This window comes from Poecile atricapillus, chromosome 4, assembly GCF_030490865.1.
Source record: "Poecile atricapillus isolate bPoeAtr1 chromosome 4, bPoeAtr1.hap1, whole genome shotgun sequence".
Classification (NCBI taxonomy): Eukaryota; Metazoa; Chordata; class Aves; order Passeriformes; family Paridae; genus Poecile; species Poecile atricapillus.
Genome location: NC_081252.1, coordinates 21,857,207 through 21,869,624, shown reverse-complemented (window position 1 = coordinate 21,869,624; position 12,418 = coordinate 21,857,207). Strand labels below are relative to the sequence as shown.

Here is a 12,418-nt window from a genome sequence, read left to right as displayed (position 1 = left end):
ACAAATATAACCTACATTGAGAGGGTAATGCCTTGAGAAAAAGCCTGGCAGATTATAATCTTGGTTTGGGCTGGGAGGAAAAGAGCTGGCAGAGGCAAGAGCTCAAAAAATGTAACATCCATGAGTCTCTTCTTGGGCTAAACCCCCAATCCCATGCAGACCCCATCACTGCACACAAGCCAGCTAAATCTGCTGGCCAAGGGATAAATGACTAATCACTAAAATCACGTTTAAAAGCCCAACACTCAAAGGCTGTCTCTAGCACACAATGCAGTCCCTTTGTCCTGCAAAAAGCAGCCCTGGACATTTGCTATGTGTCACCTCTTGCTCCCTGCTGCTGGCAAACAGCTCTAACCCAAAGTGCTGGCACATTCACAGCTGGGCCTGGTGCAAAGTACTTGCACAGGACTGATAAGCCATGGTTGATGTCAGCATGACTCGATGGTCTCGAACTCAATGAAATAACAATTAATCACTACTCAGGCTGGTTCCTCACGTTGAGGAGCTCGCTGCAGAAGAGGCAAAGCCACTATCCTTCACTGGCAGTTAATGCTTTTTTCCCTAAGCAATCACCCCCCTATCTGCATCCTATGCTTGCTGCCAGAAACAGCTGTCTCAGCTTTTCAGACACGTTCTTGGCAAGGTCCTTTCCCCCTCACGGTGTTTGACAGGATTATGAAGTGCCGAAGCCTCCTTTTGTTTTGAAGCTTGAAAGTGAAGTTTAGCTTAATCATTTTGTCTCTTCCTGCCCTTCTCCTGCTTCAACCATCCTGGCTGCCCACCAGCTCAGTCTCCAGGCACTCCCATGGGAACAGAACCCCAGCCCACGGATATCGGCAAAGGCAACAACAGACCTCCTATGAGGATACAGCAGCATCCCAGTTTAGCCCGTGGATGGGTTAGGTCTCCTGTACCATCTGCTCAGGGAGGTTTAAATAGGTGCCTCAGAGCAGGAGCAGTAAACTGAGAAAGGCTGCTCCAACTCTGGTGAAGTTATCTGCTTTTCCATGGTAGCTTTATTTAGGAAAAAGGAGCAACCACGTATTTATTCGTACTGGAGAGACACTGAAGTTCCTCCCGCTGTGCTAACCAAACAGCATTAATATTTATGACATGCTTTGCAAAGGGAGAATTTTGAAGCTGAGGAGTATTGCACTTTTTAAGGGTTTTTTGTGAGAAGGTAGACAAAAGAGCTCAAACTCCAGCTTTCCAGACACAAAGCAGAAGCCCCTAATTTCAGAAGTCTCATGTGTTACGGTGCTTTTTTATAATTTTTTTACTCAAACACTGCTTTACAAAGAGGGCAAATATAAAACAGGATAAAAATTAAGGGACAGATCAGGCCTCAAAATGGAGTAGGAATGCAATACTGTCCTCCTGTACCTCTGAGCTTAATGTACTGTCTGCCCAACAAACATAGGCTGAAAAGGCCTGCTTTGTTGTAAAAGACGTTCTGCTTTTTTCACCTCCAGACTTAGACATCCCTCATTGTTTTAGATAGCAAAAAGGGACTGAAATATTCATTGACTAAAGGGAACATGAATATGTGGGCAAATATTGGATAAAACCCAGGGCTCCAGTAACACGACACGTTTAGCAGAAGCTCCTGAAAGCAACAGCTTATCTCTCTGAAAGCCTCCAGCAACACTGTGCAACCAGCAGCTGTCACTGTAAGCAATGAGGAGAATCGGGAGTGAGAGTCAGGGATGCTCCTAGGCTGGAGGAAAGCAACTGGAAAGTAAAAACACGGGAGAAGCAGCAATTAAACACTCAGCAGCTCTCTAGAAAATGGCCTTTGTCCACCAGCAGAAGCTGCTCACCAGAAAGGCTCAGCCGGACTTTTAAAATGCAGCATGGATTCAACCCCAGAGATAACAAACATGGCTTTATCACAACGGCTTCTTGAAGCGATTGCAGTTCATATCCTGTGCACAAGTGGGATTTAAGATTCCGTAGCCCTTTTGGTGCGTTCCTGGGCAAGGAAGTCGGGTGTCGAAGGCGAGCAGCACAGGAAGCAGCTCCCAGCTACGCGTGAGCATGTGACAGCTTCGGAGCATTCGAGTTCCTCTGCCCACTGCCCACATTACTCAGCTGTCCAAGGAAAGGCCTCAGATTTATGATGTGAAAATTACATTTTAACGAGGTGTCATATGTGTTTAAAGTCCTTATTCATCACCATACTGCCACATCTTTTACCCAAGACACAAACACACTTAATTAGCATATTATAAGGACAGACGGTTCACCTTATCTGCTTTGTGAAACTGCTTTAGGAAGAAAAAACTCAAAACCACCCAAACATTCTGGCTGAATAAAATACTTGTAATCACGTCAAGAGAGCATCCCACAGTATTTGACAAAATGAGGAAGATAAAAGCTTGATGTGCACCCTCTGAGGTTCTTAAAAAATCTCACTGATATCCATGTAATTCTGTATCACATGGGATTACCAGAATAGCTGTCCACAGTGTTAATATGAAATGTGTGGAAGCCACTTAAGCACATTTAGGCTGCATCAGAAGTCCTACATATCATATCAGCATCTCTCTTATGTACTGGGCATATTTATTTATTAACTTCACACATCCATGGAACAGCCCATATGGTAATGCTTGGGTCTCCTGGACATCATTTAAAACACCTTCTTGAAAACAGGAGGTCTGTGTTTCCCATGTCACTGGGAATGGCTGCTGGCACATCCAAGGCCAAAATATGTACAAAGGGATCCTTCACTTGGTTCAAGTTCTTCCCTGCACTTCTCTACTGTGGGACAGGCTCCAATCCCCACCTAAGCACCCAAATGCTCAGTCAGCGTATCCCGAGCCCTGGCAAGAGCTGCCAGCACTGGGGCACCTCATACAAATGTATGTTTTAAACAAAAGACAGAACTTGAGGTCTCTGTGATACCCAGGAACCCCTGGCTGGTGTCCAGGGAGGAGCTGTGCCTGCTCAGGGAGATTCTGAGGTACAGAACCAGGAGATGTGCGTTTGTATGCAGCACAGTGCCGGGAAGCAGGATGGGAGCACTTCACCTTTTTGGAGAAGAAGGTTTGTTGATGTTTTCTTGAGTTTTATTTGCACAGAACGTATCATAAGTGAGTGGTGATTAAAACAGGAAACTCTAGTGAATATCAACTGATTGGGTTGCAGAAAATTTTCATCCCATCATTACAGTCTTCTGTTTCCTTCTCTGCATATGTCTAGTAGAACATATAAAAAAAAGTAACCTGAATACTGTTCTGTGTTTAACTTCTTGAAGAATGGGAAGAGATGCAGAGCTATCCTTACTAACACTTCAAATTCAAAAACTCAGTAGAAGCTACAAAGAAATAACCCAAAAACTCAGGAGCATTTATGAAGAACCATCCTCCAAAAAACTCATTTTAAGGCCAAACAGCTCAAAGAAAATACACTTCAAAGGCTTTTGGTGTCTTCAAGTTCACTTCTTGAGGGCAGACATTAATGATAGGTTTCTTGGGACTTGCAGGCACTTAGGAGTGCTGGCTTTCAAAATCACTTTTGGGATAAATGAAAAACAATCCCAGACAAAAGGGGGGGAAAAAAAACGAGTGGGGTAAAACCTTAAAATGCAGCTTTTCTCATTTCTGAGAAAAATGAACAGTTGGGTTTAATTCCATCAAGAGCCTTGAATTGCTTCTAGATCGGCTAAACACAGCTTTTAGCACTTCAAAATATTTTGTTTTCCGTGGTAACTTCAATTGCTGCAGAAGCTGAGCACAGAAACACCAGGATTTGATACTCACTCTCTCCAAGGATTAAAAGCCCAGTTTTTAAAACAGTAGGTGAGAGATGCTCAACAGCAAAGACCTCAAATGTGTTCCAAACCTACATGCACAGATTTTTAATTAAAAATCACAGAAAATGCTCAGACATTGTGAACAGCAAGAGGATGTGAGTCCTGCCCTTCCTATGAATTAAGCAACTCCTGCCAATTCCCAGTTTTTCTGGACAGTTGGGGGAAAAGACTGAAAATGCTTGATTCTAGGTGAACTGCAGTCCCCAGAACCTGCATTTTATTTTAGATATCCCTGAAATGCATGATGCAAGAGATTTAAAATATGTTAGTGGCTATTCAAGTAGTTAAATATTTCACTTTTCTCGTTATGATCAATTTTTGGTTTTAAGAGCTCTTCTGAAACGTCACCCTTAATTGTTTTTTAACAACCCATATGTTCAACCCATCAATTTTACAATCCTTCTTTTATTTTCTAATTAAGCTGATACTGTTTACAAATTTTGCTACTCAAATTGTAACACCATGGAAAATGCCTGCATTGAACATGGCTCTGATACAGAGAAACACTGGTGATTTTTGGAGAGAAGCACATATCCACAACCCATTCTGGCCAAAAAAAAAATAATAATAATCAAAAGATCCTGGTTCTTCACTGCTTTCCCAGGGTTGTATCTGCTTCTGTTCCTGCCCTTGGGTGGAGGAGCTGGGTTTAAGCCAACCAGATATTCAGTGTTACATGTAAAGCAATGCAGCATGAAATTTGGTGCTAACCTGAAAATGGGTTGCACTGAACTTGGAAGAGAAAGCATCATGCAGACCTGGTCTCTTGGCTCCTCTCTGCAAAAAAGCAACTATTTGCTCACCTGTTCAACTCAAAATCAGTGCTTCTGTTTCACTGATTCATCAAAAATTGTTCCAACTGATCAGGCTGTGTGGGTAATGGAGCAGTAAACCCCCTTAGTGAAGTTTTTTCTTTTCTCTTTGTAATATCTTGACCCATTCACATTTTCTCATTAAAAAATTCAGTTGCTGTCAGAGCAGGCCTCTCAAAAGTCCTCTAAACTTGTAAAATAGTGAGGTAATGGGATCCTTATGCAATTTTGCCAGAAAGGAAATCACAATAATTTTCAAAGAAAACCACGGGTAAAATGCAGCCCTTTGTCCATATTACAAATCTTTGTACAAAATTTGCACACAGGGAATGTCAGAGAAGGCTCACCAGATTCCCTGACACCAGATTAACTCTCTCATGCCCATCATTCAAAGCTAAGAACTGAGGCACTGGGTGATTCTAATTCTAAATTCTCATCCAAACCAAAGTGAAACTAAAGCTGGCTCTGGCTTCAAACCAGAGTGACAAAGATAAACCAAATCTTTACACCTCACAGACTTTCAGCCCCCTGCAAGGTTTTCAGCTACTCTCCCATTTCACTATCTTCCACTGAGAAAAAAGGAGAACAATTTTCTTTTTTAACAGGATTTTTTCCCCTTTTTTAGGTTTTCCACTGATTAAAGCTTTTTTTTTTTTTTTTTTTTTTTTTTTTTTTTTTTTTATTAAAGATGCTATTACTGGCAACAGTCATCATGTGAAAAAGTGCCAGAAAAGAGCCTGTTATAATACCTGGAAATAATTCACTAAAAAGGAGAGAAACTCTTTGAAATGGAAGGGTTGCAATTGATTTCCACTCCTTGGGGATAGCCAATAGCTCACAAATTGCTTTGCTTCACTCCACCACCCAGAAAGTACATGCTCATCATTAAGTTAGGAGAATGAGAAGTATTACTTCATTTTTTACTCATCTGAGATCTTGCAGAGGTCAACATCATTGAAAATATCTCAACTCCTTAACAGTCACTCAGTTCTTGTTCATCTGCTTCTTCAAGATTTTCTTCTCCCCTTCCTTACATCTTTGTAAAAAACCCACGATTTCACTGCCAGTTTACTACTTTTATTCCAGCCCTCCTCAGATTTTTATACTCACAATTTCTTTCAGCATTTCTTGATGCATTTTCATTATATATGGGTAACAGGCTGCACATAGGAAAAGAAAATCTCAGCAACAGAAACCTTTTCACTTCTCTTTTACAATCTAAAGCCCTGAATCCACTCACCCACTTTCAAGTTTCTTACTTACAAAAAGAAATATTTCAGAAAAAGACATGTTATGAGTTGAACACTTTACTATCCAATTATATTAATTCTGCCTTTTTTCTTACTTTTTCAGCCTTTCAATGTACACAGTCCACCACAAGAACTACCTGATACTGTGACTACATCAGTACAGTAAAAAACATTAAAAATGACTGAGCAAATCCTGTTTGGAAATTCTTGCAACATCATACAAGCTTGACCACAGTGTAGGCTAAGTCTTGTTACTAGTAAAGTGGCAACTTTATAATTGCAAAATGATGATGCAGTTGATAAAGGTAAGGGAAAATATACCTAAGTAACTACCAGCACAATTTCTAACAGGAAGAAAGATGGAAAATCTGGGAAACCTCTGAGGGCCAGATGATCCTCTAAGATAAAGTCACAGTAAGTGAAATGCTTTAAAACAGAAGGAAAAACTTTATATAAAATAAAGCAAGAATTTAGAAGATTTTGCTGATTCTCCTTCTGACTCCAGACAAACACTTGTGGGTGCATGATCACATATTCAATTAGTCTCAGCTTCTCTAAAAAGACAAAATTCCCCCAGCTTAATGAAACAAAGTAATTTAAACTGGCAGGCAGTTTTCCTCCAGCTGTTTGTAACAACAACATCTTCCACGCTTTGTTTTGTCACAATTCCTGCAGAAGGGAAAATGATCTGGTGATGTACGAAAGAAATTTGATTCAGGAGAAAAGACTGCTACCCCTGTGAATAAAAGCATGGGCATTTGGAAACTGTTTCAGGCCACTTATGTGTAGATACACCTTTGTCCACTTCATTTCAACTAAGACAAAAAAAAGAAAATTCTGTACATATTCATGTCTTAATAACCATTATAGGTCTATGGTGGGGCTTTATTTGCAGAAACTCAGCCAGCTCATTAAGACAGGAGTGTACTTGAAATAGTCACAAAATATAAATGTTTAAGGAAAAAAAAAAAAAAAAAAAAAGATTTTTGGTTTGGTAGTAAACCCCTTACCTGCTCTGCTGTCCAGCGGGCCAAAATCCAAAGAGTATTTTACAACATGATAGTTGTTCCATACATACAGGAGGTTGTCCCGGGGATTATAATCCACAGCAGCAATGTACTGGTAGGAGTTTGGAAAGGGCACATCCACCATGCTATCCTTGCTTTGGTCAGTGTTATATATGTAGTCTATTTTATTCCCTGTGGCTTCGTTGTCGTCATCTTCGTACACAGACTTCACCACGTATAAAATCCCACAGATCATGAAGGCATTGGAAGCTGACCTCTTGTCGTAGGCAGTATCCCACGTCCCTTCGATCCTTAACGTGTAAGGGTTCAACTGGCTAATGACTATTTTGCCATTGTTCTGTTCTGTTGCATAGATTACCCAGAGCCCGTTCTCGTCCACGGCCAGGTCTATGTCGGACTTGCCTCCCCAGCGGTAGGGCGAGGTGTCGTGGTAGTTGGCGTTAGCTATGATTGCCTCCCCGCTCTTTATCCTTGTCCGCAAGTCAAACTTGACGATGTTCCTGGTCCGCTCCTTGTTGAAGAACAAGGCCCCGTCGTACACCACGAACCCGGTGCCGTCCACCCGGTGCGGGAGTTTGTAGGTCGTGGTGGGCCTCCCGGCGATGAAGTCGTCCTTGGAGGAGTATTCTGTCAGTGTGTCTGTCCGGTACGGCGTCCAGGGCATGTAGTAGATCTTGTCAGAGGCCTGCAGAGGGTCCTTGCACCAGGCGCCCGACTGGTGGTCAGACTCAAATAAGTGTTCGCTCTGGTAAACTCCTTTCAGCAGTCCAGGGCAAAGAAAAACTGTCGTAGGGGAAAAGAATTTAGAAGAAATAAAAAAAGTTAATGACAGTTCAGGGTTGGTTGGCCCAAGCATCTCAACAGCTTCTAGTCCCAGAGCAGAGGACACTTGAGATGAGAAGAAACCCAAGAGCAATGCCTTGTAGCTGGAGACTATCCTTCCAGCCCACCACATCTCTGGAACAAGATCTGCTTCACCAAACTGGGTTTTCTTTCCCCCCCCTGATTTTTCTATAAGCTGTGACTCCTTTTCTTATTGCTTTTCAAATCTGTTTTTACAGGTATACTTACTTGGACCACTCGCTTTTGTAAACTCTGAAATGAATATGTGCCCCCAAAGGATTTCTGGGTTTGTATTTCCAAATTATATTCTGCAGTGAATCTGTACCTACTAGGTGAAGGGCTAAACTCCGAGGGAACTGATCCACATATTTATTTGAACAGCCCACAGAAGAGTGGCCTAGAAATGGAAATAAGAGAAAGAAATTCCCATCCTTACAGCCCAAGTGATATTAAATATTTAAGGGATACCAATAGCAAAGCAGAGGCGAATCCCTTAGCAACTCAGAAGAGCGTTTAAAGCAAAGGGAGTGGAGGGGGGGAACACCCATCTGGAGCATAACTAGAAATGAGACTTTCCAAGCTGCTACAGGACACATGAAACATGCAGTCCACACAATTAAAAACAAATGACATATGGATGCTGAAAGGAAAAGACAAGGAAGAAAGGAAAGAAGGAAGGAAAAGAATAAAGTTTGCTGGAGAGGAACCCAATGTCTAGATTTTAATCAGTTAAAAAATGTCCTGTTAAATATAGTAGTAATTCAAACTTAAAAACATATACCTTCTATTGTTACATGAGAGGAGCACAGAGGAGCAGTTTGACTAACTGGGATGCTTTGCTGCTCAGACTTCGGGGGGGGCTGACAGGGGCACACCCAAGACCTGGGAAAAGGCTCAGCTGCTGCCCGGCTGACCTCGGCCCCACGGGAACACCACCACCGAGGGGCCAGCCAGCTGCATGGATGGACGGATGGATGGACGGATGGATGGATGGGGAGGCAAGAGGAGGGATGCTGCGGAGCAAATCTGGCCCTCGCCATCCCCATCAGCACCCTCCTGGCCCGGAGGCACTGCACACGCTTCGGGGGGAGAATATTGGTTGGTTATTTGGAACGCTGATCTCCGCGATCCGCGAGAGTCACAGTAACCGTGACGATGGGATGGGTGGCAGGGAGGCATGAAGAAGTATCCCACCGCACGCTTCTGGCAGCACAGGGCTGGCAAGATGGGATCCCACATTCACACTTCCTGCTCGGAGCATAATTGATTATTTTTTGTAAATGCAGAAATTGGTAATGTTGTCTGGAGAGCAAGACAGGAGGAAAATCAGATTTAATAACCAGTATAAAATTATATAGATCCATTGGAGTCTAAGTAACCAGAGTTGCTGAAAAAGGGGTGCCATTTCCAAAAGGCTTTTATGCCATCATTAGATATACTTATGCACATACGTATGTATGCACACCTTCCAAATTCTTTGGGGCAGAAAAATGAGTTATCTAAGCCTTTGAATAGAAATTTAATTAAAAAAAATAAATTAAAGGTGGCACTGGTAAAAACTTTTCAGCAAATATGAGTTATCTGGTGAAGTTGAGCAGCAGAGATACTAAATAAACTTTAACAAAAAGGTAGTGAGAATTAATGACAAAGTATTTCAACTAAAACGTTAAACTGTTAAATAACTTAGCCTATACATAAGTAATATATATATAATTTGAAAGGTATTTAATTACCTTTTTGTTCCACTTCTATTGTAGAGAGAGAGGTAAAGAGAGAAAGGAGAAAAGAGAATAGATTAATGGTACTGTATTGGCCAGGTACTTTTCTTTACCTCTTTCATAAGAAAAGGAAGATTTATTAATTTACTTTGGTATGTGAACATTTTTATATATATATATAAACCTTTCCTCTGATATATACACTGGAAAATATGCAGACAAGCTGAACAAAATACAGATAAATTTTAACTTTAGAAAAATCTGTCAGAAATAAAAAAAAAAAGCCCAACACATGGGAAATAATGAGCCCCCTGGACTCTACCTTGTCAGCAGCAACCTTGGACTAGTTTCATAGAACAAAATGAAATACCCATTAAGTGAAATATAACTGATACAGCTTTATGTATAGAAAAAAAATTCCAGGGAGAAACTTTATATAATATACATCTTCATATATTTTGCCCAAATCCTGTAAAACAGAGATCCCTACCTAAAATAGGAGAATATTAACTTATGATGTGAAAAGAAAACTTAGGAGAGTCAAATGAAGCATGTCCGTGGATGGTCGGAGAGTCCTGTCCTTTGTCTTGGAGAAATACACTTTAGTAAGAGTTGGAAAAAAACACTGGAAACACTGTAGCACTTAAAAGTAAGATTCCAAATATTCACAGTGTTAACGAGATAAAAATATGTAAGCATGACTTTAAAAGCCCAACCCCAGAACTTGCTGGATATTTTAATGTGAATTATTCACCGTGCATCATAATGCTGCTCAAGAGACTGTGTCCCTTTGGACAAAGCCCCTTTCAGGTGGAACAAATAAATTAAGTGCACCTATTAATTCCTAAATACTCAGTACTAGCTTCCATACCTAACAACCCCCTGCAAGAAAGTTTGGGGGTCCTCATCCAAAAACCTCCTCCAGTTGTGGCACAGACCCTGATTTCTTCCAGCATGGTGGGAACCCAACAGCCTCTGTGGTTTGCTGGTTCCATGGGGCCTCTTCCCCGAAGGTGTAAGAGAAGACAGAAATATCATGAAATATCCCTCATGAAATATCAGAGGGAGAAGTGAGAACCTGACAGCAAACCAGGACAGCTTTGACAGCTGAGAGATCTCTGTTCAGAGAAGTGAGACAGGATGCGAAGGTGCGCACGCCTGCTTTGGTTTTGCTGCCCAGAGTTCACTCCAGCCCCTCCCAGAGACACTTGCTGAGTGTCCTCCGGTGCTGGCACTGCAAAACTCTTTGCATTCAGAAGTCTTGTTCATGTGGATGGGGAACTGCAGGCTCAGAGGAAGAACAATTTCAGGCTAGGGCTGCAAATGCTCTGGCTAGACATGAGGATCTACACATCCCTGTCCAGAGAGGCATACAGCTGGAGCCAACTGCAGCTCCCATAACGAGTGTTTCCAAACTCCAACAGCCTTTTTTACCTGGGCTTTGATTCAGGCGCCTTTCTACCTCATAACAGGTTAAGGTTAAAGGCAAATGTTTTCAACATGTGGCTGTCAGGGCTCTCGAGACCAGAGACAATGCATTTGAGTGCAATCTGGTTTTGTAAGGGAAGGAGCCAGCAAGATTAAAAGGCTCCAGACTTAGCAATCGGAGAAACCCACACACCACTTGTTCTCCCCATCCTGGGCTGTGGCTGGTCACAGTTAAGTAAGGTATTCAGAAAAGCATTAAATGTCCCTGGCAAAAGCAAGAAGGCAACATGACAGATCCCCAAAAGTATGGCTTCACACTGATTCCCCGGGCTGATGGTATACAGTACCTCTGGCAGCGGAGAAGGTAGTAATTTACATTTCCAAATGCACAAAAGCTTTTGTAATGCATTCAGACAACAGTGTGATATTGTAAAGCAGGGAGAGAGAAGCTTCTAGAGGAGATAATATATTTGTGACCAGATGAACTGAGCGACCTGAAGCATTGATTACCCTTATTCTAAATAGCTCGTATGTGTTCTTAAAACTCAGTGCCATATCCAGCTCTCTTATAATTCCAAACATGGATGTGTTTTGGTGACCTTCTGAATGGTGCTTTCATTGTATGTACTGAAAATACATATCTTCCTTCTGCTAATTAAAGACATAATGCTTTTGAATTTCAGTAATTACCCAGCTTATATTGGGGCACCATATTCTTCAGACAGGTTCCATGAGAAGCTTGGAGGATTTAGCTCATTGAACAATATTAAAAGAAAGGCTCTAATTAGAGGCTGATTACCCCTTCAGTTACACAACATACCACTGCAAAACTGTCTTCATAAAGTACTGTTAGAATTTTTTGTAATTTTGAACAGTTACAGACAGTTTTACATCTCTGCAATGCCTGTGCCAGCCTACAGAATTTAAGTACTGATGACAGCACAGGGTGCACCTTACCTTCCTACACAGATCTACGGAAAAAAACCCCAGGCATACACAACATTTACTCTTATAGTGAGGTCTCCCATTTCTGCTATCACTGCATGGGAGAACAAGAGTATTTCACCTTGATTCCCTACAGTGGTTGCCAGTGCCATTGACTTCAGCAGAGCTGGAGGCCAGAAGGAAATCAAGGACCACTTGCTGTGTCTGAGGGGAGTTACTAACAAGACTTTCCACATACACTGATTTCCTCACGATTCTTCGGATGGAAGGAAAGCTGAGGACATCGTGCAATCACGAGCCACTACAGACTGTCCCCAAGCAGACTCCTGCCACCCGTTCAGAGAAATCACACAAAAGCATTAATTAAATGTTCTTAGTATTGCTGTGTCGAGGCCCTGAAAACACACTCTTGTACAATTAACACTTGAACAACATTAACTGCTCATTTTCTTACCACCACATTGAATTGCACTCAACTATTTAAGGCACAAGCACACAGTGGCAGAGCCATACAGAGAGCTGTCTCCCTGGCACTGCTTCAAACCCACACAACAGCAGCATAAAATTCCTGGAAAAA

The 12,418-nt window shown here is 41.8% G+C and overlaps 1 protein-coding gene across 2 annotated transcripts in view; it reads right to left on the bottom strand.

Annotated features, from left to right (window-relative positions):
• Nucleotides 1-12,418, bottom strand: part of ADGRL3 (adhesion G protein-coupled receptor L3) — a 481,237-nt gene that overhangs the window by 154,978 nt on the left and 313,841 nt on the right. For both annotated transcript variants that reach the window (XM_058838032.1, XM_058838033.1), the window contains exon 7: nucleotides 6,890-7,690. In XM_058838032.1, coding sequence (XP_058694015.1) covers nucleotides 6,890-7,690 — 801 coding nt within the window. The remainder of the gene's footprint in view (nucleotides 1-6,889; nucleotides 7,691-12,418) is intronic.